At 45.8% G+C, this 21,300-nt stretch overlaps 1 protein-coding gene and 1 long non-coding RNA gene across 2 annotated transcripts in view; one reads left to right on the plus strand and one right to left on the minus strand.

Moving 5' to 3' along the window:
* Nucleotides 1-815: 815 nt before the first annotated feature.
* Nucleotides 816-21,300, minus strand: part of LOC139234754 (uncharacterized) — a 137,070-nt gene continuing 116,585 nt past the window's right edge. Inside the window, exons 3-4 of the long non-coding RNA XR_011588340.1 lie at nt 4,361-4,515; nt 816-1,151 (exon numbers count right to left, since the gene is read on the minus strand). This is a non-coding gene — a long non-coding RNA (uncharacterized lncRNA). The remainder of the gene's footprint in view (nt 1,152-4,360; nt 4,516-21,300) is intronic.
* Nucleotides 5,524-7,054, plus strand: adra2b (adrenoceptor alpha 2B). The gene has a single exon (XM_070865440.1). The coding sequence runs from the start codon at nt 5,773-5,775 to the stop codon at nt 7,039-7,041; it is 1,269 nt and encodes a 422-aa protein (XP_070721541.1). The 5' UTR covers nt 5,524-5,772; the 3' UTR covers nt 7,042-7,054.

The raw sequence follows: 21,300 nt of genomic DNA on the forward strand, positions 1-21,300 counted from the left end.
AATGAACTTTAAAAGGCGGTGCTGCAATTGAGAATGCATCCATGACATTCTGGTCAGCTGTGAAATTGGTGCCCGTACTCCCTCAAGTGGCTTATAGGCAGGTACATTCGCAGAGTAAGTCCAATTTATAATAAATATAGAAGCAAGCAATAAAAACAGAAAAGGCTGGAAATCTCAGCGGGTCAGGCAGCATCTGCGGAGAGAGAAACAGAGTTAATAATGTTTCAGGTCGATGACCCTTCTGACAAATTTTGAACAATTCTGACGAAGGGTCATCGACCTGAAACGCTAACTCTGTTTCTCTCTCCACAGATGCTGTCTGACCCGCTGAGATTTCTAGCATTGTCTGTTTTTATTTCAGATTCCAGCGTCCGCAGTATTTTGCTTTTGTATAGAAGCAGGCAAGGCTGGCTGCACAGGAATGCAAATCAAGTGCCTCCCTTCACTGGGGTAACACCGTTCGTATTTCTCACTTTGCACAAGCTGGTACTGACATAGAGAGAGGTGAAACTCATCCTAGGGGGAGTCAATCTGGTGGCCCCTTAATAGGACACCACTAATTTGTATAAGGATGTGTACAACTAAAATGGCTGTGTGGGTCTCACACGGAATAGCCAACATATAAAATTGCTGAATCTCACCCATAAGCACAGGGAGTTTCACTTGCATCCACTACTTCCCGATTTGTGTAGAATCAGGAATTTCCAGACTGCAAGATTTCTATACATTCAGGACTTCTAGATTCATAGACTGAAACTATACATGAGATTTAGAAAAATATGCCCGCTTTATGTTTATTAGTGACTATTTGCTAGACTTTATTGAAAGTTCCAATCATATTTATGACTTAAACGTTTGGTAAATCTTGTCTTTTATAATTCATTATTTTATTAACTTAGTAAATGTTTCTTGTATCTACAACCACTGTCACTTTCAGATCGACCAGTACGGATACACCACCTAAAACATTACATATACAAAAAGGTGTTTACATGGAGCTCTCGCTTCCGTCTCGCCTCCCACGCGCCGCACTTGACGTACACCAATACTACTATACAGACTGAGGCACACAGTTTCATCTTATCACTTTATATTAACAACTAGTCAAAGGCAAAATGGCCGTATATGTTGCTTGTAGTGTCTCTATTGACCTGTGGGCAAATCAAAGAATAGTGAGTACGACAGGCATTAGTTTTTCGGCTCGAAAACCTTAAGCTGGGTTCTATGTTTCCATTGTCCTTTTCCCCTAATATCAATACAGGCGCATGTATCTCCACTAATCATAACCTCGTACGGCCCTATCCACTTCGGAGCGAACCCAGGTTTTCCTGGGAGAACCTTCACCATCACACGCGTTCCGGCTTGAGGTATGTCCGGGAAGGCGGCAGACTCCAGTTTTTTTTTATCGCATTGAGTCTGCCTTTCTCTGGTTTGCTTTCACATTTCCTGGAGACTATTACTCATCTCCAGTATATATATTTATCCGAATTCTATCCCTTAGGGGTCCTACATCCGCTCCTCCAATAAAAATTCCTTCTGGGAGTTGCATCGCCCTTCCCGTCATTAACTCATAAGGGGATAAGCCCGTTGTTCGATTAGGGACCGCCCTTAGTTTCATCCGAATGATGGGTAACACATCAACCCATGTAGTCCCAGTTTCTCGGATTGCCTTTGCGATCATTATCTTAAGGGTTCGATTCATCCGTTCTACCATTCCTGAACTTTGGGGATGGTATGGTATGTGGAATTTCTGTTTTATTCCCATTAGTTGACATACGGCCTTTATTACCTTCCCCATGAAGTGCGTGTCTTGGTCCGAGTCCTTTTGCAACGGCACCCCCCCATCTAGGGATTATTTCTTCCGCCAGAATTCTAGCTACCGCAGTGGACGTACCGTTCCTTGTTGGGTAAGCTTCCACCAATCGGGTAAACTGGCCTATTACCACTAAGCAATATCGTTTTCCCCTGTGAGTCGGGCAGTGGTCCAGTAAAATCTATTTGTATGTTTTCCCATGGCCCTTGGGGCCTTGGTTGGTGCCCCATTCGTATCTTAATTGGTTTACCGGGATTATGTTGCGTACACGTTATACAGCGCTGACAGTGTTTGGCTATATCCCGCCCCTATTCCGGACCACCACCAATCTTCTCATGAGCCACTCCATCATGGGGCCTCTGCTTATATGGGCCACTCCATGGTGTAGTTCCAGTAATGTCTGCTTAATGCAGTTTGGGGCTGTGACTTTTCCATCCTTTCTCCACCCTGGGGCAGTTTCACTGCCCCCAGGAGGCCTTCTGCCGGGTTTTCTCCCATGTCCCTCATGTTCGGGCCCTGGGATGTTAACTGGCGTCATGTCAACGAGGCCCGTGTCCTGCTTTGTTTTTGGCCCATACCGGCTTTAGGGCCTCGCATATCACCCCGTCTACCTCCGACTCTTATCGTTAATCCCAGGCTAGTGGTTTAGCACTGCCCATTTTCGCAATGTTTCGTAAGGGCGCGGAGTACTTGCTTTTACGTCCATCCACTTGCGGCCAAATTATTTTGTTAAGCTCGGCGTCTATTAATAGTTTAAATTCCCTTATTAAGTCTGTTCCTAGAATAATTTTTTCATTATTTGTATCAGGCGAGTATTATTACATGGGCTAGTTCTGTTTTATTTTATTCTGACTATCCCACCATTTCCTTTATCTGTCAGGTGAGTCTTCTTTATTCTATTAAGAAATCCAAATGAATAATGTCCAATATAAAACAGTTGTCAATGGAAAGGGCTAACTTCTTTACAGGTTTGTAAGAAGGCCTGATGTCATTACGTGACTTCACGTAATCATCCGAATTTCGTTTTTTTTTAAGTCTTTGTGCTTTCAAAACTTGCTTAGAAATTAGGAATCTGTTAAAACAGCAGAAATCATTAGTAAAGTCGTCATAATAGAAGTCTTCTCATCAGGACAGACAGCATTTTAGATTAAATTTCAATTTTTTCCTTAACTTCTAATTCAAGTTCTTGCCAAAGATTTTTTTTTTTAAATTGATTTAAAACAATACCACACATTTTTGATAGTTATTTTGTTTACTGAACTTCAATTTTCACACAAGCTGTATACATTCCAACATTTCCAATAGAATTTTAAAATCAGTAAGATTTTCTAATTCCCAATTTTTCTTTCTGTGCTGAGTTCGCATAGTTTAGATCTCTTCTCCTCGTTATTTTCAAAACCCTCCTACTTGTTTCGACTGTTCGGGACTTTTCTTGATAAACACGTCTATTCTGGAAATCTTTTCAAACTGCAATGAAACTTTCTCGTAATTTAAAATCATTTTCAATGGAGTTTCTTTTACCTCTTCCAAAAATCCTTTCAATTAAACCAATATCTTTTTTTTTTCACAGCCAATATCAACTAGTATTTAGTAAGTTATGTCCTCTTTTTTTTGATCTCCTTTCTTCAAATTAGGTTTTGGTATTTTACACAGAGGGCTCATTTCTCGGTAACTTTGTTAATTCAGACAATCGAAGACACTCTTTCTTTCAATTTCATTCAATTTGTTTTCTTTCAAGGCTGCATCTTTATCCTTTTTTTTCATAACTAGAACGAAGTCTAGCATGTAGGCTTTGAGGGCTGCTTTTCGTCCTCTCAAATGTCCCAGTTTTTCTTTCTGTTTCTACATCTCTCTGTTCTTTCACACTTTTTTTTCCCGTCGGGGCCCATTCCTCCTTTCAGTCATGTATAGTCTGGTGAGGGACCCTAGGCGGGGCCCTCTCTGTTTCCTTACCACCCATCGTATTCTCACGTCACGGTCTCACAATTGTCAGAGGTACACCTGGTCTTACTCACTTCTACCAGGCGGACTTGCAATCTTTATCGTCAGAGGTGTCTGATTACACTTGCGATTCTTACCACTCATCGTAGTCTCACTTCACAGTCTTACTACTGTCAGCGGTCCGTTCAGGACTTGCAGTCTCTATCGTCAGAGGTGTTTCAACACACTTGCGATTCGTTAAAAATGGTGCCTCCGCGACCCACTACGATCTTTTCCAGCTGCACCCGCAACTTACTACAACCACATTAATTGTTCTACACACGACCCCCAATGTCCCGACCTGTGTGACTCAAAGTTGCAAGGAGATTAGTCCCTACTTCACTCAATGTTCCACTTTTCCGTCGCCACTTTGTCCTCTCTATGTTCCCTTCGACCTTAATCCTTGGCCTTCACATGGGGCATTCGCCCTCTTAATTCCGGCTCAAGTTAGGTGACTGAGATAGTTTGTGACAATCGAGATGGCAGGGAACACTTGTTTCTTTCACACATCACTCATACCAAGCTAGCTTAGACTCTAACCCGCAGCTCAACTGTGGTTTTTCTCACCATTCACGGATGTTTTGTTCTTTGGTGAATTGGGGCTCAGGGGTCGCCCTGTTCCGGGACCCAATTGACTGGACGGTCAAACCTTGACTACCCGTCCCTCTCCACCGGCTAGGCGACCCGAAGCGACCGTATTCACCCTGCTCGCAGCGCCAAATCTGTAAGGGAAATAAATTCCACACCAAGTCCGAGTACGGTGAAGGAAAATGTCACAGTTTATTCGTACAGAGCGCTCTGGGAGAAGTGGGGAAACTCCGCAGCTTTGCCACACCTTCTCTCCGAGCGAAGTTTCCAAGTTACAATTATACCTTTGGGGGCGGTCCCACCCCCTTACATCATTGTCCAATTATCTAACATTTTTGTAATGTCTTACCCTATATGGTAATGCTATGACAATCTATCTTTACATTGTGGTAAGTCAAAGGTTAACTAGCATACGCACACACAAATGGGGTTATTTTCCTCGCACCAGCAGAAAAACAAGAAACTATCTTCCTGTTATTAATACAAGTGATATACATCTGTTTGCCTTTCTAACGCCCATTATCTTACTTCCCCTATCTCCATGACTACACATACATTTCTTACTTGACCACTCTTCCTGTCCCATAATTCATCAGAGAAAGACAGGGGAGCTGGCTACATATTATAAAAGTTACAAAGGTTATAGGTTAAGAAATTTCTCTCCAACAATCAGAATGCCTGGTGTGACCCTATAATGTAGGCATCATGTTAATAGTTATTATTGAGGTATGTTATCTGGAGAGCCCGCGTGGGTTCGGTCCCCGTTGTCAAAGCCCGTCCCGCGCAGGGCAAAATACAGAAATGGACATTCGATGTTAGTTAGTATTATCTGGTGTGTAGGTTTGAAGCATCTTTTCGAGGCGTGCATAGTTCTGAATTGAACATAGAAAGGACTGTGATAGTTCATGACGGCGCGGACTGCATTTGTACCGACGCTGTTTGAGGCTGTGGCACCAATGTTGATTTTTAGAGGATGAAGATGAGAGTGGGAAGGCGAAGATGAAGCAACGTGATCGCTTACGTGTGTGTCCAGGGCTGTGTGTGGCGCGACGCGTCCCTTTAAATGCAGCTTGCCGAGGCTGTGGGGGGACAGAGTGGGAGCGAGACAAGTGCGACAGAGGCTTGTGGGGCGTTTGTCATCAGTCCAGGCACACGATCCGCGGCTGTGTTCAGAGCCTCCTGTTAATAGAGAGACAGCAGCTGCCGTCTCCTTGAAATGCTCTTCCAGAAAGTAGTTTTGCAGAGTTAGTTACTGCAGCAGAATACATATTGCGATGGACCAGCACAGCAAGAAATATAGTTGGCCATAAGATCCGTGCCATTGTATTCAAGTAGCCGTTGCATGCTGCTCCGGGCGAGCGCAGACTGAGCAGGCGACTGCAGGAAGGGCGATGGCAGCGCCGGATTGTTCGCCGCTCCGGGGCAACGCCAGCTTCCCCTGCAACGTGAGCCAGCAGAATACTTTGGGGGAACGCCTCTCCTCGCTGCCCTACTCGCCCCGGACCACCGCAAGTATCGCCACCGCCATCAGCTTCATCATCGTCTTCACAATTATTGGCAATGTCCTGGTCATCATTGCGGTGCTGACCAGCAGGTCACTGCAAGCGCCCCAGAACCTCTTCCTGGTCTCGCTGGCCGCCGCCGACATCTTGGTGGCCACTTTGGTGATGCCCTTTTCTTTGGCCAACGAGCTGATGGGATACTGGTACTTTAAGAAGATTTGGTGCGAAATTTACCTGGCATTAGATGTCTTGTTTTGCACCTCTTCCATTGTGCACCTCTGCGCCATAAGTCTGGACAGATACTGGTCGGTGACACAAGCCATCCAGTACAACTCCAAGAGGACACCCAGAAGGATCCGGTGTGTGATCCTGACCGTCTGGTTCATCGCTGGGGTCATTTCCTTCCCTCCTCTCATCTCCATGAACAAAAACCTTGGCGCAGACGAAATCCCCGTGTGTCGCCTGAATGACGAGAAATGGTACATCTTATCTTCCTGCATTGGCTCCTTCTTCGCTCCCTGTGTCATCATGATTCTGGTCTACATGAAGATTTACCAGGTGGCCAAGCAGAGGACCAGGCAGTCACCCAGCAACAGGAAAGCAGCTCTGGTCAGCGCCACCATGGCCAAGGACAAGGACCAAGCGTCCTCTGGCCCTAATGGGCCGGAGAAGGAGACCCAAGCCAAGGACAAGGAGCAAGCGGCTGATTCTTCGTCCTCCAGTCAGGAAGAGTGTTCAGGCAAAGAGAAGTCCCACAGAAAGACTGAGGCGCCCGGCTCCCCCAAACTGGCGCAGGGCGAGAATAACTCCAACTCCAAGAGGGAAGAGCATTTTGGGAGGAGAGAGAAGCCTCTGACGCCAAGTGCCATCAGGAGCAAAGCCATCCAGAACAGGGAAAAACGCTTCACTTTTGTTCTGTCTGTAGTCATCGGTGTCTTCATCCTATGCTGGTTCCCCTTTTTCTTCTCCTACAGTCTGACTGCCATCTGCCCAGCGACTTGCTCAGTCCCACCGGTCATCTTCAAATTCTTCTTCTGGATCGGGTACTGCAACAGTTCCCTGAACCCCGTCATCTACACCATCTTCAACCAGGACTTCAGGAGGGCTTTCAAAAAGATCCTTTGCCGAGAACAGAACCGATCTCTCTACAGGGTCTAGTCGGCAGCTTGTCTGTTACACGAGGGGGGGGGGGGGGGGGGGGGTGCACGAAGAGCGAGGAAGTAAACAAAAAGATTTATTTTAAACGAAATAAAGTTTTCCAAATAAATGGCATGCAACTGTACCGCTGTCTTAGTAAAGTGATTTTCTTTTCAATTAACGAAATAAATGAGCTATTGAGGAAAGGAACTGCTACAAAGTGAAATGTCTGTTGGTTAATTACAGAAATGTACGGAGGTCCTCTGTAGATGGAGAGGGAGGGAAATCTGCTGTCGATTCTGTAATGTTGGAATACGGTACAAGCTGGAAGTTCGCACACTGCGGTTACACTATATGACCAATACTCTTTCGCCCAGTCTCTCAGCCGTTGTAAGAAGGCTGACAATTGATCCTCCAGACAAAGGAATACAGAATATTAGCGCCCTCATATAGTGTCTGTACTCCTGTAACATTGCTGACCCATATCTGTTAAAACCACAGTCATTTACACCATCCGTAACACCAGAACTAATTGGGAATAATTTCATTCAGTTTTAAATCAGCAATGCGTACAGAATATTGGCTTCGGGTGGAAGAAGAATATTGGTGCACGAGTCAGGATAACTCACTGACTATAAAGGGACACGGAGTCGCGCACACCTCACCACTTTAAAAAGCAAATATTCAAAATGGGGGATATTTTCATTGGCTATTATTGGTTACTGGACCAGATACGGCTTTAAGAATAAATATGTAGTGATATTTATTTGTTCTCTGAGCCCTGTAATCATGTAGAAAAACATCTATTAAACAGAAGATTGCTTTAAAGCAGAGCATGTTTGGTTAGGTTTTGGTAGGTTATGATAGAGCTAGTGGGAACTTTTAACTGTGGGACTGAAGGAAACTGAAAAATGATTTTTAGACGGTTGATGAGCAGTGAGAGTCAATGACACCAGGGTGACAGAGCAGCTGCCAAGACACAGAGGATGGTTAACATTGTAACCGGATACCAGTGAGTGCTTGAGTCCGGGCCATTGGACCTGTATAGGGTGCACACACCATCCTGTAACTGTGGTGAGCGGGTGAAGTGGCTTTGTTTGGTTGTAGTGTAAAGCCGGAGTCACGGCCTTATCTGATGTCGGGGTGAAAAGGAGTGAGTGCAGATGTCAGTCACACACGCGGTTTCATTTTACACTCGGGTTCAGCCTGGACAACAAATTTAAATTCCACAAGTTCAGGGTTCCTACAAAGCAGGAACAGCTTCATACTGACCCTAACCTGATTGTTACAATCATAGGCACTTCTCTTAGGAGATTTAAACCAAGAATATAATAAATCATATTGTAGACGCATGACAAACTGTTGAAAAGTACAGTATTATTGCTGTATTGTAAAATAACAGTATCCCCTTTCTGCTGCCTATCAGACCATTCGGCCCTTTGTGCTGAGTCCCACATCCCCTGCGTAACCCTGTAAGTTCCTCATCTTCAAATACCCGTCCAACTCCCTTTTCAAATTATTGATGGAATTGGCTTGCACTATCTTGTCAGGTCGAGCGTTCCAGATCCGGACAACTCTTAGTGAAAACATTTCTCCTCATCTCCCATCTAGATCTTTTGCCAATGATTTAAAAACGATGGCCTCTGGTTATTGACCCACTCACTAATCTACTCGATCAAAACCTCTATACGGTGCTGTAATGGGAAGGCGGTGGGGCTTACTATTCTTAAACATGCACATGAAATCAAACTTGGTTATGATGTTCTTTGCACCCTTTTCCTCCACACTGCTGACACCCACTGTCCAGGCTTGCCCATGTGAGGGACACACTGCAGGGCTGTCAATGCTTGTGGATCTGTTCCCCAGGGACGGGTCATCACTTTTAGAAGAGGAGAGAAGGATTCCTACTGACAATTCAAAGTCTAAATTCCTTGCATGCCAGGAGTTCTGATGTCTGAGCTGTTCTGCTGATGAGAGATAGGCAGCAGAGGGGGGATACTGCTACTTTACAATACAGCAATAATACTGAACTTTGCAAGTGTTTGTAATACCTGTACATCTATAATATGATTAATTTTATTATTGGTTTAAATTCCTACTAACATCTTTCTAAAGCTGTAGCCAGCATAAACTCCTGTAGGTTTACTTGAAGCACTGTTGCACTATGAACTTTATGCCACATTCTGTGTTCAATCTGTAATTTAACACTGCTGAATACAGAATATATAAAGCATGTCCAGTGAGACTTCTCTCAGCAGATGATCTGATGCTGTAGTTGGAGCGAGCATAGCGCCCAGAAACCAATGCTTGCCAAGTCTTGATGTAACCATGCACACAGAAACTGCCATCACCCTTGGGCAAATTTAGCCCCCAAAGGACATTACGATTCAGCTTCTGTAGCTAGGGGAAGTGGGAGCTCACTTTGGGCTGGCATCCTCTGAAACTTGCAGCATTACTGCAAATATGTACATCACGTTAAGTGGCATTTAGCTTTACAGGAACGTCATCGCTACAGATAAGTATAAGACTGCAATGCGAATAAGGCAGAGTTAATGCAGCATTACAGGTCATGGGTGACATCACACTAGGAGAAGACATTCCTGAAAGAGACGGGGCTCCTGCTCCAGCAGGTCAGGTGCTTGGGGAAATAGCGCACAGCAGGAGTTTAAACATTTGCCTGACATGCCTTTGTAAATTCTTGATTTGATTTGAAGCCACCATCTACATATTTAAAAAAAAATTTGTTCCTGGGATTTGGGCGTCACTGGCAAGGCCGGCATTTATTGCCCATCCCTAATTGCCCTTGAGAAGGTGGAGGTGAGCCACTTTCTTGAACCGCTGCAGTCCGTGTGGTGAAGGTGCTCCCACAATGCTGTTAGGGAGTGAGTTCCAGGATTTTGACCCAGCGACAATGAAGGAACACAAATATATTTCCAAGTCAGGATAGTGTGTAACTTGAAGGGGAACTTGGAGGTGGTGGTGTTCCTATGCGCCTGTTGCCCTTGTCCTTCTAGGTGGTAGAGGTTGTGGGTTTGGGAGGTGCTGCCAAAGAAGCCTTGGCGAGTTGCTGCAGTGCATCTTGTAAATAGCACATACTGCAGCCACTGTGCGCCAGCAGAGCGAATTTTAATGTGGTGGATGGGGCGCCAATCAAGCGGGCTGCTTTGTCCTGGATGGTGTCGAGCTTCTTGAGTGTGGTGCAGGCTCGAAGGGCCAAATGGCCTACTCCTGCATCTATTTTCTATGTTTCATTTTTTATGTTTGTTGGAGCTGCACTCATCCAGGCAAGTGGAGAGTATTCCATCACACTCCTGACTTGTGCCTTTTAGATGGTGTAAAGACTTTGGGGAGTCAGGAGGTGAGACACTCGCCGCAGAATACCCAGCCTCTGACCCGCTCTTGTCACCACAGTATTTACGTGTCTGGTCCAGTTAAGTTTCTGGTCAATGGTGACCCCCAGGATGTTGATGGTGGGGGATTCAGCGATGGTAATGCCATTGAATATCAAAGAGCAGTGGGACGTGGAGTGAGCATCGGTGAGCAGGCTATTGATGAGTAATTGTCACTTGATAACACTATTGACGACACTTAGAGAGTAGGCTGATGGGGCGGTAATAGGCCGGATTGGATTTATCCTGCTTTTTGTGGACTGGACATAACTGGCCAGTTTTTCACATTGTTGGGTAGATGCTAGTGTTTTAGCACTTGGCTAGAAGCACAGCTAGTTCTGGAGCACAAGTCTTCAGCACGACAGCTGGGGTGTTGTCGGGGCCCATAACCTTTGCTGTATCCAGTGCGCTCAGCCATTTCTTGATAACACGTGGAGTGAATCAAATTGGCTAAAGACTGGCTTCTCTGATGGTGGGGACCTCAGGAGGAGGCTGATATCGATCATCCACTCGGCACTTCTGGCTGAAGATGGTTGCAAACGCTTCAGCCTTGTCTTTTGCACTCACGTGCTGGACTCTTATTGGGAATGGGGATATTCATGGAGCCTCCTCCTCCTGTTAGTTGTTTAATTATCCACCACCATTCACGACTGGATGTAGCAGGACTTTGATCTTATCCATTGATTGTGGGATCGCTCAGATCGGTCTACAGCATACTGCTTCTGCTGTATAGCATGCATGTAGTCCTGTGTTGCAGCTTCCCCAGGTTGGCATATACATGCAAAGTGTTATGATGCCGATACATGCAAACCTGTTTACAACTTATCTCACAGAATGTTTATGTGAGCTGCCACATTGCCATAACATACAACTATCACACTGAACCACTGGTACCTAAATATAAGTTTGTCTCCAGTAACAGTACTGTTAATGCAAACACCAGCTCTGTATCCATGGATGAGAGACTAGAGAAACTGGGGCTCTTTCCATTATAACAAAGAAGATTAAGAAGTGATCTGATAGAAGAGTGAAAATTATCAGGGGTTTTGAAAAGATAAACAGGAAAACAACTTGCATTTATGTAGCACCCAAGGCACTTCACAGGGATGTAATCAGACAAAAAAAATGACACAGAGCCAAAGAAGAGACATTAGGACAGGCGACTAAAAGCTTGGTCAAAGAGGTAGATTTTGAAGAGCGTCTTAAAAGAGGAGAGAGGTGCCAAATTGCTGGTCTGGCATCCAGTCATGGATGAGCTGAAATTTCCTCCAATTAAATATTAGAAAGACTGAAGCCATTGTCTTAATTTCCCATCATAAATTCCGTTCCCTAGCCACCGATTCCATCCCCCCGCCTGACTACTGTCTGTGGCTGAACCAGACTGTTCACAACCATGGCCTCCTATTTGAACCTGAGCTGAGCTTCCGCCTCTATATTCTCCATCTCAAAGATCACATCCGTAATATCACCCATATCTCCCCACCTCATCCCTGCGTTTATTACCTCCAGACTCAAATATTCCAATGCCCTCCTGGATGGCCTCCACTCTCATCGAAAACTCTGCTGCCCGTATCTGAACTCACATCAAGTTCCATCCTCTCACCACCCCTCTGCTCGGTGACCTACTCTGGCTTCCAGTGCAGCAACATCTCAATTTAAAAATTCTCATCCATGTGTTCAAATCCTTCCATGGCCTCGCTTCTCCTGGTCTCTGTAACTTCTTCCACCCCTACAACCTTGTGAGAAATCTGCGTTCCTCCAACTCTTGCCTTTTGTCCTTCGCCCCACCATGAGTGGCCGTGCCTACAGGTGTCTAGACCCTAAGCTCTGGATTTCCATCCTTAAACCTCTCCATCCCGCTCTCCTTGAAAACTGTTTCTAGCGGTTGGTGACCTAGATGCTAGATGCTATAAATTTAAGATCATCACAAAAAGAACAAAGTTTGAGGTTCAGAGAATGTTTTGTAAGCAGAGGGTTGCTAGGAGATGGAATGCCCTAACAGAACATAGGGACAGGAGCAGGTCATTCACCCCTCAATTCAGTTCTGCCAATCTATGACATTATGAATGATCTGTACCTCAACTCCATTTACCTGCCATTATTCCACAATAGCTTTAAAAAGAAAGTGAATAAATATTTAAAAAATAAAAGTTTAAAGGGCTGCTGGGAAAAGGCAGAGTAATGGGCTTAAACGAATTGCTCTCTGAGACCCAGCACAGGTGTGATGGGCTGCAGAAACTCCTTCTGTGCTGTAAAATTCTATGATTCTATCTTCAGATTATAACTCATGGGAACCTATTCAGATTTGTGAAAAATACTGCACCAAACTGGAGTGAATAAAAGTCTGTATGAACAAGGAGGGAGGTTTTAAAATTCCTCCCTTTTCAGTGTATTGCTTAATGTATTTGGATCAAATCCCCATCTGTTGTTTTAATGATGATTAAAATAGCAGACAAAGGAATCTCAAACTCCTTGGGAAGAACTCAGCTGGCAGTCCTTTACACTGTGAATTCACAACTCAATTTGCTTCGGACATGCAACAGTCAAACAGAACCATGCTCTCATTCCAAGTTAGGTTTGAGCTCCCATCACAGAGGTGAAAGGACAATGCCTAAACCACAGCACCACATCGTCCCTATCAGAAAGAAAGGATTTCATTCTCAGCATGATGAAAGGAGTGTGTAATGAAAGGTACTTTTATATTTTCACTTGACAATGCACCCAGTTTCAGCACAGTGATCCCCGATTGTTGTTCTCCTACTGGAGTACTCCACACTGGAGAGGCGGTCACCATGGATGTACTGGGTTCTACTTTTATATGACCACTCCACAAGGAAGAAATACACAGGATCAAACCCCCATATTTGCATAACTTAAACCAGCTCCCTTATCCCGACGGTAAAATCATAGACCCACATTTTCACAGGCATACCATCTCGCTTGGAGTGGGATGCAGACTTATTTACGCAATGTGCCCGAAGTGTACTACATTTCTAAAGTTTAAAAGCATCAGGAGTGAACGCTAGTAATGTTGCTGTGATATTTTGCACTGGGTTTGCTTGGCCTCTGCCACACTTGGCAGCCACACGATTGAAAATACTCTGTGGTATGTGTTGCCAGTTAATGTTAAATTGGGACAGGTTGCAAATTACTGACTGTGCTTAATGTTTCACATTAAAAACCTGGTCAGATACAATGAAAAATAAACAGTTGGCTTTATACTCCCTGCAGTACACCAGAAGCATATCTTCATGATTGAGTTTGTTCTCAGTTTCCTCTTTCTGTCCCCTTTCCTGAATGTTTTGCTGGGGTATGATTTCATGCACACTGACCATTCTCCGATTCCTCACCCAAGTAACCATTTTTCATGTGCTTGTCAGCAGGCTATTCGGCAGTGAAGGGCAGCACAGCCAAGCTACAATCCTGTCCTCACTGGACATCCACAGATTCTCACTTCAAGCAAGGGGAGGTCACTTGAAAATACTCTGTGGTATGTGTGGGCAGTTAATGTTAAATTGGGACAGGTTGCAAATTACTGACTGCGCTTGATTTTTCACATTAAAAACCTGGTCAGATATAAATGAAAAATAAACAGGAGGGGAATCCCTAGCCGGTATTCCTGCCCCTAACCCAGGAGTGCAAAGGCCAATTCTAGGGGTCTAACTCCCGAACTGAGTGAGATTAACCAACTCAGCACAGCATAACGGGTCATACCTGGGACCTTCAGGTCTGTGTGGCTCAGCTACAATCATCAGGAGAATGCAGAGATCTCGCTTTTTATTTGGAACTCAGCCATGTTAAGACGTGGTGCACACTAATCAGGGATCAGAAACAAATGATATAGCATTTACTTATCTGTGGTCCCCGTTGTTTGCCAACTGCTCTCTGATACACAAGTGGCGTTGAGCCAGCACTGAAACAGGCAAATCCTTCAAATAGCTGAACTGTAGATTAATTGGATCATCAGGCATCGAGAGGGAAAATACATAGTAAATGTTCTCCTGATAAACTGTCAGTCTGTGCGTGTGAGTGTGTTCTGCACAGTAGGAGAGGGGACATTCACTCCAGCCTTTTATCAGACAGATGTTTTCCCACGGCTCCTCACAGCTAACTGCTGTAAATATTCGGTTCTTTTTGCAGCAGCCACAAACAAACAGTTCTGCAGATTGCAGATCCACTTTCAACAGAACACTCAGTCACATTTTCTACATTTGGGTTAGGCTAGGTGAGTGGGCAAATGCATGGCAGATGCAGTATAATGTGAGGTTATCCACTTTGGTGGCAAAAACAGGAAGGCAGAATATTATTTGAATGGTGACAGATTAGGAAAAGGGGAGGTGCAACGAGACCTGGGTGTCATGGTACATCAGTCATTGAAAGTTGGCATGCAGGTACAGCAGGCGGTGAAGGCGGCAAATGGCATGTTGGCCTTCATAGTGAGAGGATTTGAGTATAGGAGCAGGGAGGTCTTACTGCAGTTGTACAGGGCCTTGGTGAGGCTACACCTTGAATATTGCGTACAGTTTTGGTCTCCTAATCTGAGGAAGTATATTCTTGCTATTGAGGGAGTGCAGCGAAGGTTCACCAGATTGATTCCCGGGATGGCAGGACTGACATATGAAGAAAGACTGGATCGACTAGGCTTATATTCACTGGAATTTGGAAGAATGAGAGGGGATCTCATACAAACATATAAAATTCTGACGGGATTGGAAAGGTTAGATGCAGGAAGAATGTTCCCGATGTTGGGGAAGTCCAGAACCAGGGGTCACAGTCTAAGGATAAGGGGTAAGCCATTTAGGACCGAGAGAAAAGGCAGGATCAAGGGGTATGGAGAAAAGGCAGGAGTGGCGTAATGAAGTTGCATGATCAGCCATGATCATATTGAATGGTAGTGCAGGCTCGAAGGGCCGAATGGCCTGCTCCTGCACCTATTTTCTATGATTCTACATGTAGAAGGCCAGCAGGGCCCTCCCCTCATTCTGTGCACACATTTCCCGCTATAATTTTTTCTCTATCTCTCCTGAAGCAGCTGACCCGTGTGAGCTACGATTCTACACTCTGATCTATCCCCCACCCCCGGCGGCGACATTCCCCAGGAAAATCTTCGGCCGGCCTGCCTGGCGGTGCCAAAACAAGCTTTTTCCCGATGGTCCAGTGAGGCTGTGGCCTTTTGCAGCGGTGTTGCGGCATCCCTGAAAGGGGAGGGCACACTGCTGCGGCCGCCATATTTTTCTTTTTGTCGGCCGACTGCCAGGGAGGGTTCGGTTGGGCCGCCAACAGGCAGCCTGGCACGCCCTCTTGGGTGTCAGGCTACTTGCCCAGCTGAAACCCTCCCTGGTGGCCCAGTGGGATGAAGTTTAAAAAGGCCGGACACTCTCCCCTTTAAGTGAAGGGGAGAGCCGTGGTGACGCGATGCTGTGATGACGTTATTGCAGCGGTAAATACGCACCGCCCCAACTTCCGCTCTCAGTTACTGTAGCCGCCGCTTTTTTGCCCTTCAGCTGTAGTCATTGCCCCCCATTATGACTGATATCCGGATGAAAACAAAAAAAAACAAAGAGCGGAATTTCCTGAGTCAACCTGAACCGCAGCTGCGGTAAAAAAAACATTGAGATGGGGTGGGTGCGCCCCGTTTCGGACAGGGGCAATTTTTACCCCCAGATGTTTTGCTCCATATTACTCAACACCTCACTGGCTTAAGGGTTTTACCCACTGAACCATTTCCCCACCCCCATTCCAACAGTTTCAGGTAACCTCTTTGCAGGTCTCTTCCTGTTTCACTTTATAACCTGCTGATGATTTCCAAGAGCAGACCTGGATACACTCCCTCTAACCCTTCCTTTCCTGTGGGATTGCGCTGGGTCTCTGCCCCAATGACCCAGTCAAGACTGGGAACACGATATTGGGGAAAATGTCAACACTGAACACCCTTAGAGCAGGTACATAACAGCTAGGTGCAGTAGAATGTGTGTCAGCTTGGACCTTGCTGGACACGGATTGGCTATTATCATTATTCACAAACAACAAGCACCATGCTGCAAAAATAATTCATTGGCTGTGAAGTGCTTTGGGATGAGCTGAGGTCATGAAAGTCACTGTATAAATGCTAATTCTTTCTTACTTGTACAGTGTTATATATGTAAACTTGTATTTACTCTGTACAGCCACCAGAGGGCTCATCCCCTGGAGTCCCAAGGGATCTCATAATCCCTTGGGAGCACAGGTATTTAAGGAGGCCTCACAGGTTGGAGAGGCTCTCTGGAGACCTGCAATAAAAGACTACGGTCACATTTTACTTTGAGCTCACAGTGTTTGGTCTGACTCTTTCTCCATACATAACATACAGTACACAAGATCACTCAGTTATTGAATAATAACACCTAACCATTGACATGCCACGATAGACACAAATGTGCAAGCACAGATTACTGCTAATGTTCCCTCTAATTATTTTTTTGGGTGCACGTCCCCTCTAATGGGCTACACGGCCCATTCAGATTTCCACACATGCAGGGTTTCTCCCATTGTAAAGCCGGCAAGCAGCCTGCGCGGGACCTGCAGACCACCATGCGGCCACGCAGCTTAACTGGAACACTGGTAACTGCCCCCCTGCTCTTCACATACCTGACCTCAAATGGATGGTCAGGGTGAAAGAGACACTTCTGCAGGCTGAGAGAGAAAACGAGTTGCTCCAAGGCACATGTTACAGGCTTGGGGTGCAGAATGGACAATGGCAGATATCTGGGAGCTGATTCCCTTGTAGATCAATGAGCAAATCTTAGTGGACAGACTGAATTAATAAATGATTCCATGAATTAAGAAATGTTCGAGACCAGGTCTACAAAGCTCTCTAGTGCCCCAGGGCTACAGCAATGCAAGCGCCAGCCTTTGTTATAATGCCTGCTAGCATTGATGTTGTATTGAGGAAGGTAATATCTGTGAGTATTGGAACAAAGGAATGGAGTGCTGTCAGTGGCCTCCCCATGCTTGTACTCTTCTCAGTCATTAAAAAAGAAATGATGACACAGTTGGGCCATTTGGGTTTATTTGGAATTGTTTCTCCTATTTTTCACAAGCTCTCTTTTCCTTTGTTGCAATATGGCTCCATGGGCAACAGCAGTCACTGGTACCTTGCCAAAGTGACCATTCTTTATGTGGGAACCTAGACAGTTAGGGATCGAAATTCGGTTGTGGACGCAGCTGGTTATTGTGTGCGGGAGGCGGCAAAGGCCTACCTTCGACAGTAAGTGGCGTCGACACCTCGTCCTCCATTCAGTCGGCTCTTTGGCAGAGGCGCCAAGAGGCAACGTCGCGCCGGCTAACGCCACCCGCGTGGGGTGTCAGCCAGCAGACGACGACTCTGTCGTGAGATTTGCTTTGTACTTCTACCGCACAAACAGGCGGCCATACAACCAGGAAAAAGTGGTGGTTAAAGAGCGGATCTCGGGCAGACTCGGCCAGAAAGGAATGTAAGTTTTTCTCGTTATTTATTTCTGCATGTTTTCATTCATTTTAAGAGTGGGGGAGTGTGTGTGTGGATCAGAGAAGTTTTAGTTCGTTGTTTTTCTTCCTGTTTTTTTCTAGCATGGTGGCAGCCTCCCGTTGGGAAATTCAGTCGGCCTCTTGAGCTGCCACCCGAGGAGGAATGTGCAACGCCACTTTTTAGCGCTGTCGCTCATCTTTGGGCGTGGAAACTGAATGTAGGACTTTGAGGCTGTGCCTAACACCTGCCGCTAAAATCAATACTCAGGCGGTGACACCGTCTCAAAAACGGCCATAACAAATTTTGACTCCTCTTTGTCAGCAGGCTATTTACATTGAATATACAGCACAGAAACAATCCATTCAGCCCAACTAGTCCATGCTGACGTTTATGTTCCACTCGGGCTTCCTCCCGTCTTTCCTCATCCCAGCATAACCCTCTATTCCCTTGTCCCTGATATGCCTATCTAGCCTCACCTTAAATGCACCTATATTATTCGCCTCTACTCCCTGTAGTAGCAAGTTCCACATTCTCACCACTCTCTGAATAAAGAAGTTTCTTCTGAATTCCCTATTTGATTTCTTGGTGACTATCTTATATGGATGGCCTCTAGCTTTGCTCTTCCCCACAAGTGGAAACACTCTCTCGGTGTCTACTCTATCAAAATCTTTCATAATTTTTAAAGGACTATTTGATGATGGGGAGCATTATTACTGTGAATGATCCTATCCCCACCAACATGCACATGCCATCAGTAGTCACTGAGGAGCAGGAGCAGCAACCCAGGATGGTATTCACTGAGCTTTTAGAAACTTTGCTGACTGTACACTGGTTGCAGGAACCAAGCACTAGCAGAACAGGACCACCTAGAATCCGAGACTACCGCAGTGACCCGCAGTATTTTGGGGAGCCAGAAGGAGCACTTGAAACAGCTTTGATATTGTTTTTTGAGCGGCCTCCAGCGGTCTCTTTAATGCCCGCTGGTTAGGCTGCCTAAGACCTGATACAACTGGATGGAACGTGCTCTGCGTAAGCTCTGCCCATTTGTAGCTGAATTTTGCATTGGGGTCGTAAAGCAGCTTTACGCTTGTGTCAGACGGACTGATCGCATATGTACAGGCCCACCTGAATATGGCATCAGGCAGGCCTTGGGCAACAATGGGGCCAGTGAGGTGCCCCGTTCAACTCCCCCCCATCCCACTTTTTCAACTCTTGGCTGCCCTTTCTCATCTGCAAAATGGACAGCTACAAGATGAATTTCTTACCCCATTATCTCTGCGAAACGTACAGGATGTGTATATACTGTACATTTGGCAATGGTGGGGTACCAAATGAAACATGCAGTGTTACTGGGACATAAGTCGACTTTTAAATATTCACAGGAGTCATTTTTCATATTTTATATCATGGGGAACAGAGAAGGAGCATCACTGTAAAAAAACATTGGGCTGGATTTTAACTTGCCGACACGCTGGGAGCAGGAGGGGTGTGGGTGTCCAGTAGCACCAGGGAAACCCGGAAGTAAGTGCAGCGCATCTGTCAGTGGCTTTTTACCCCCGCCACTGAATTGCGATATCATTTCTGGGTTGCCTAACCAATTAGGTTAAGCGGGCATGATGACGACTCGCATGAATCAATTTCAACTCCAGTGTTTAAAGGGACACTCCAAACATGAAATGTGATGGATTCTGGAATTGGGAACCGAACACAACGAATTGACAGAACGGAGTGTACACGTTCAAAGGCTGTGCCTCGTTTTAGTGACGCCTCCTTGGATGTAATGCTGGGGGCTCCAATGGCCCGCAGGGATATACTGTCCCTACTGACGGGCGGAAGAAGCCTGCCAGGGAAGGCGTGGCTGGAAATTGCCCATGAGGTCAGCTGCAGGGGTTTGGTGCCACGCTCCTAGATTCAATGCCGAAAGTGGTTAAATGACATAAGCAGGCCAGGAAAGGCGAGTACAGTTTCACATTCAACTACGTCCAGATGTGTGTATCACGCCAACCCCCTCACTCTCCCTACTCCAGCATATCACACCTCACACCAACATACCCTGCAGGTGCACCATCTCTCTCTGTCTCTGCACTTCCTTACATCTCCATTTGTCCATCCACCAGTGACATGCGTCATTATGCAATGCCATGCCTCTCCCTCAGTAACCCTCAACAAGTGCTCTCCATCCATCGTTCAGCAGACCCCTGGAAGGAGCCAGAGGCAAAGAAGTTGAGGGTGGCGGTGACTTTGGCAGCCACTGGTCAAACGTGAGTACCAAGTCCACTTGGCAGCAGGTCTTGTTATAGCAGCCTGCAAATGTCTGCCACCACCTGACGTGAGACCCTGAGCCTCCTGAGACTGGTGTTCCGACAAGTCGAAGAAGCTTATCCTCTGCATTGTGATCCTCATCTGAGGTCCAAAGTATAACAACATAAGCAGCACCCATGCTGTACAAACCTCCAAAGTTGTGAAAGTAATCTCTAAAGTTGTGAAAGTAACCTCTCAGCAAATAATCATCGGCAGTCCCTCAAAATCGAGGAAGACTTGCTTCCACTCTAAAAGTGAATTCTTAGGTGACTGAACAGTCCAATACGGGAATTACAGTCTCTGTCACAGGTGGGACAGACAGTGGTTGAAGGAAAGGGTGGGTGGGGAATCTGGTTTGCCGCAAGCTCCTTGCACTGTCTGCGTTTTCTTTCTGCATGCTCTCGGCGACGAGACGAGACTCGAGGTGCTCAGCGCCCTGCTGGGGATGTTGGCACAAGTAGTGTGAACAAAGCCGTTCACAGTATCAGGCAAGAAAGCAGCTGTGAGATTTCAGAACTTATTGGCATATTTCCCTGTCTTGTCTTCAGCCCCCTGAATTGCCGCTGTGTTCTTGCTTTGCTTTCACTAGCGAGTTCCAGGAAGCCCGGGAAACCCATGCCTCCAGTTAAATTCCAAAAGCCATGTTAATATCGCAGATAATGAGCGATTAACATATTGAAATTGACAACCCTCCTCTCCCGAGGGGGTTGCTCACACGCAGCCTAATTCGCAGTAGTTAAATGCAGAAGTCAGTGGGTTGGGGTTGGCTTCAAAATATGGTGTTAATTTCCGTGCTTTTAACCGCCCTACCCGCTCCCAAGCCTATGCGCTCCTGCAGATCAAAATTCATCCCATTGTGAGTGTTTCATTATCAGCTTTACAAGCTCAAATGCATTTATTCCACCTTATCGGTCGTGCTGGATATCGTGGAGTCCAGCCTGTGAACTCACTGTTGCTTCATAGCCTCTTGAAACTGTCTGGTTATTAATAGCATGAAGTGCACATCCATTGATATAATTCTCCCAAAGAAATCAGAGCTACCATGAAGGAAACAGATAATGTGCAATCCGCTCGTTCCTACAGAAAACTCCCCTGCGACATGCC

Source organism: Pristiophorus japonicus, chromosome 22 (assembly GCF_044704955.1).
Source record: "Pristiophorus japonicus isolate sPriJap1 chromosome 22, sPriJap1.hap1, whole genome shotgun sequence".
Taxonomy (NCBI): domain Eukaryota; kingdom Metazoa; phylum Chordata; class Chondrichthyes; family Pristiophoridae; genus Pristiophorus; species Pristiophorus japonicus.

Excerpts from the sequence above, each read along its gene's own strand:
- adra2b (XM_070865440.1), top strand. The coding sequence starts at position 5,773 with ATGGCAGCGCCGGATTGTTCGCCGCTCCGGGGCAACGCCAGCTTCCCC.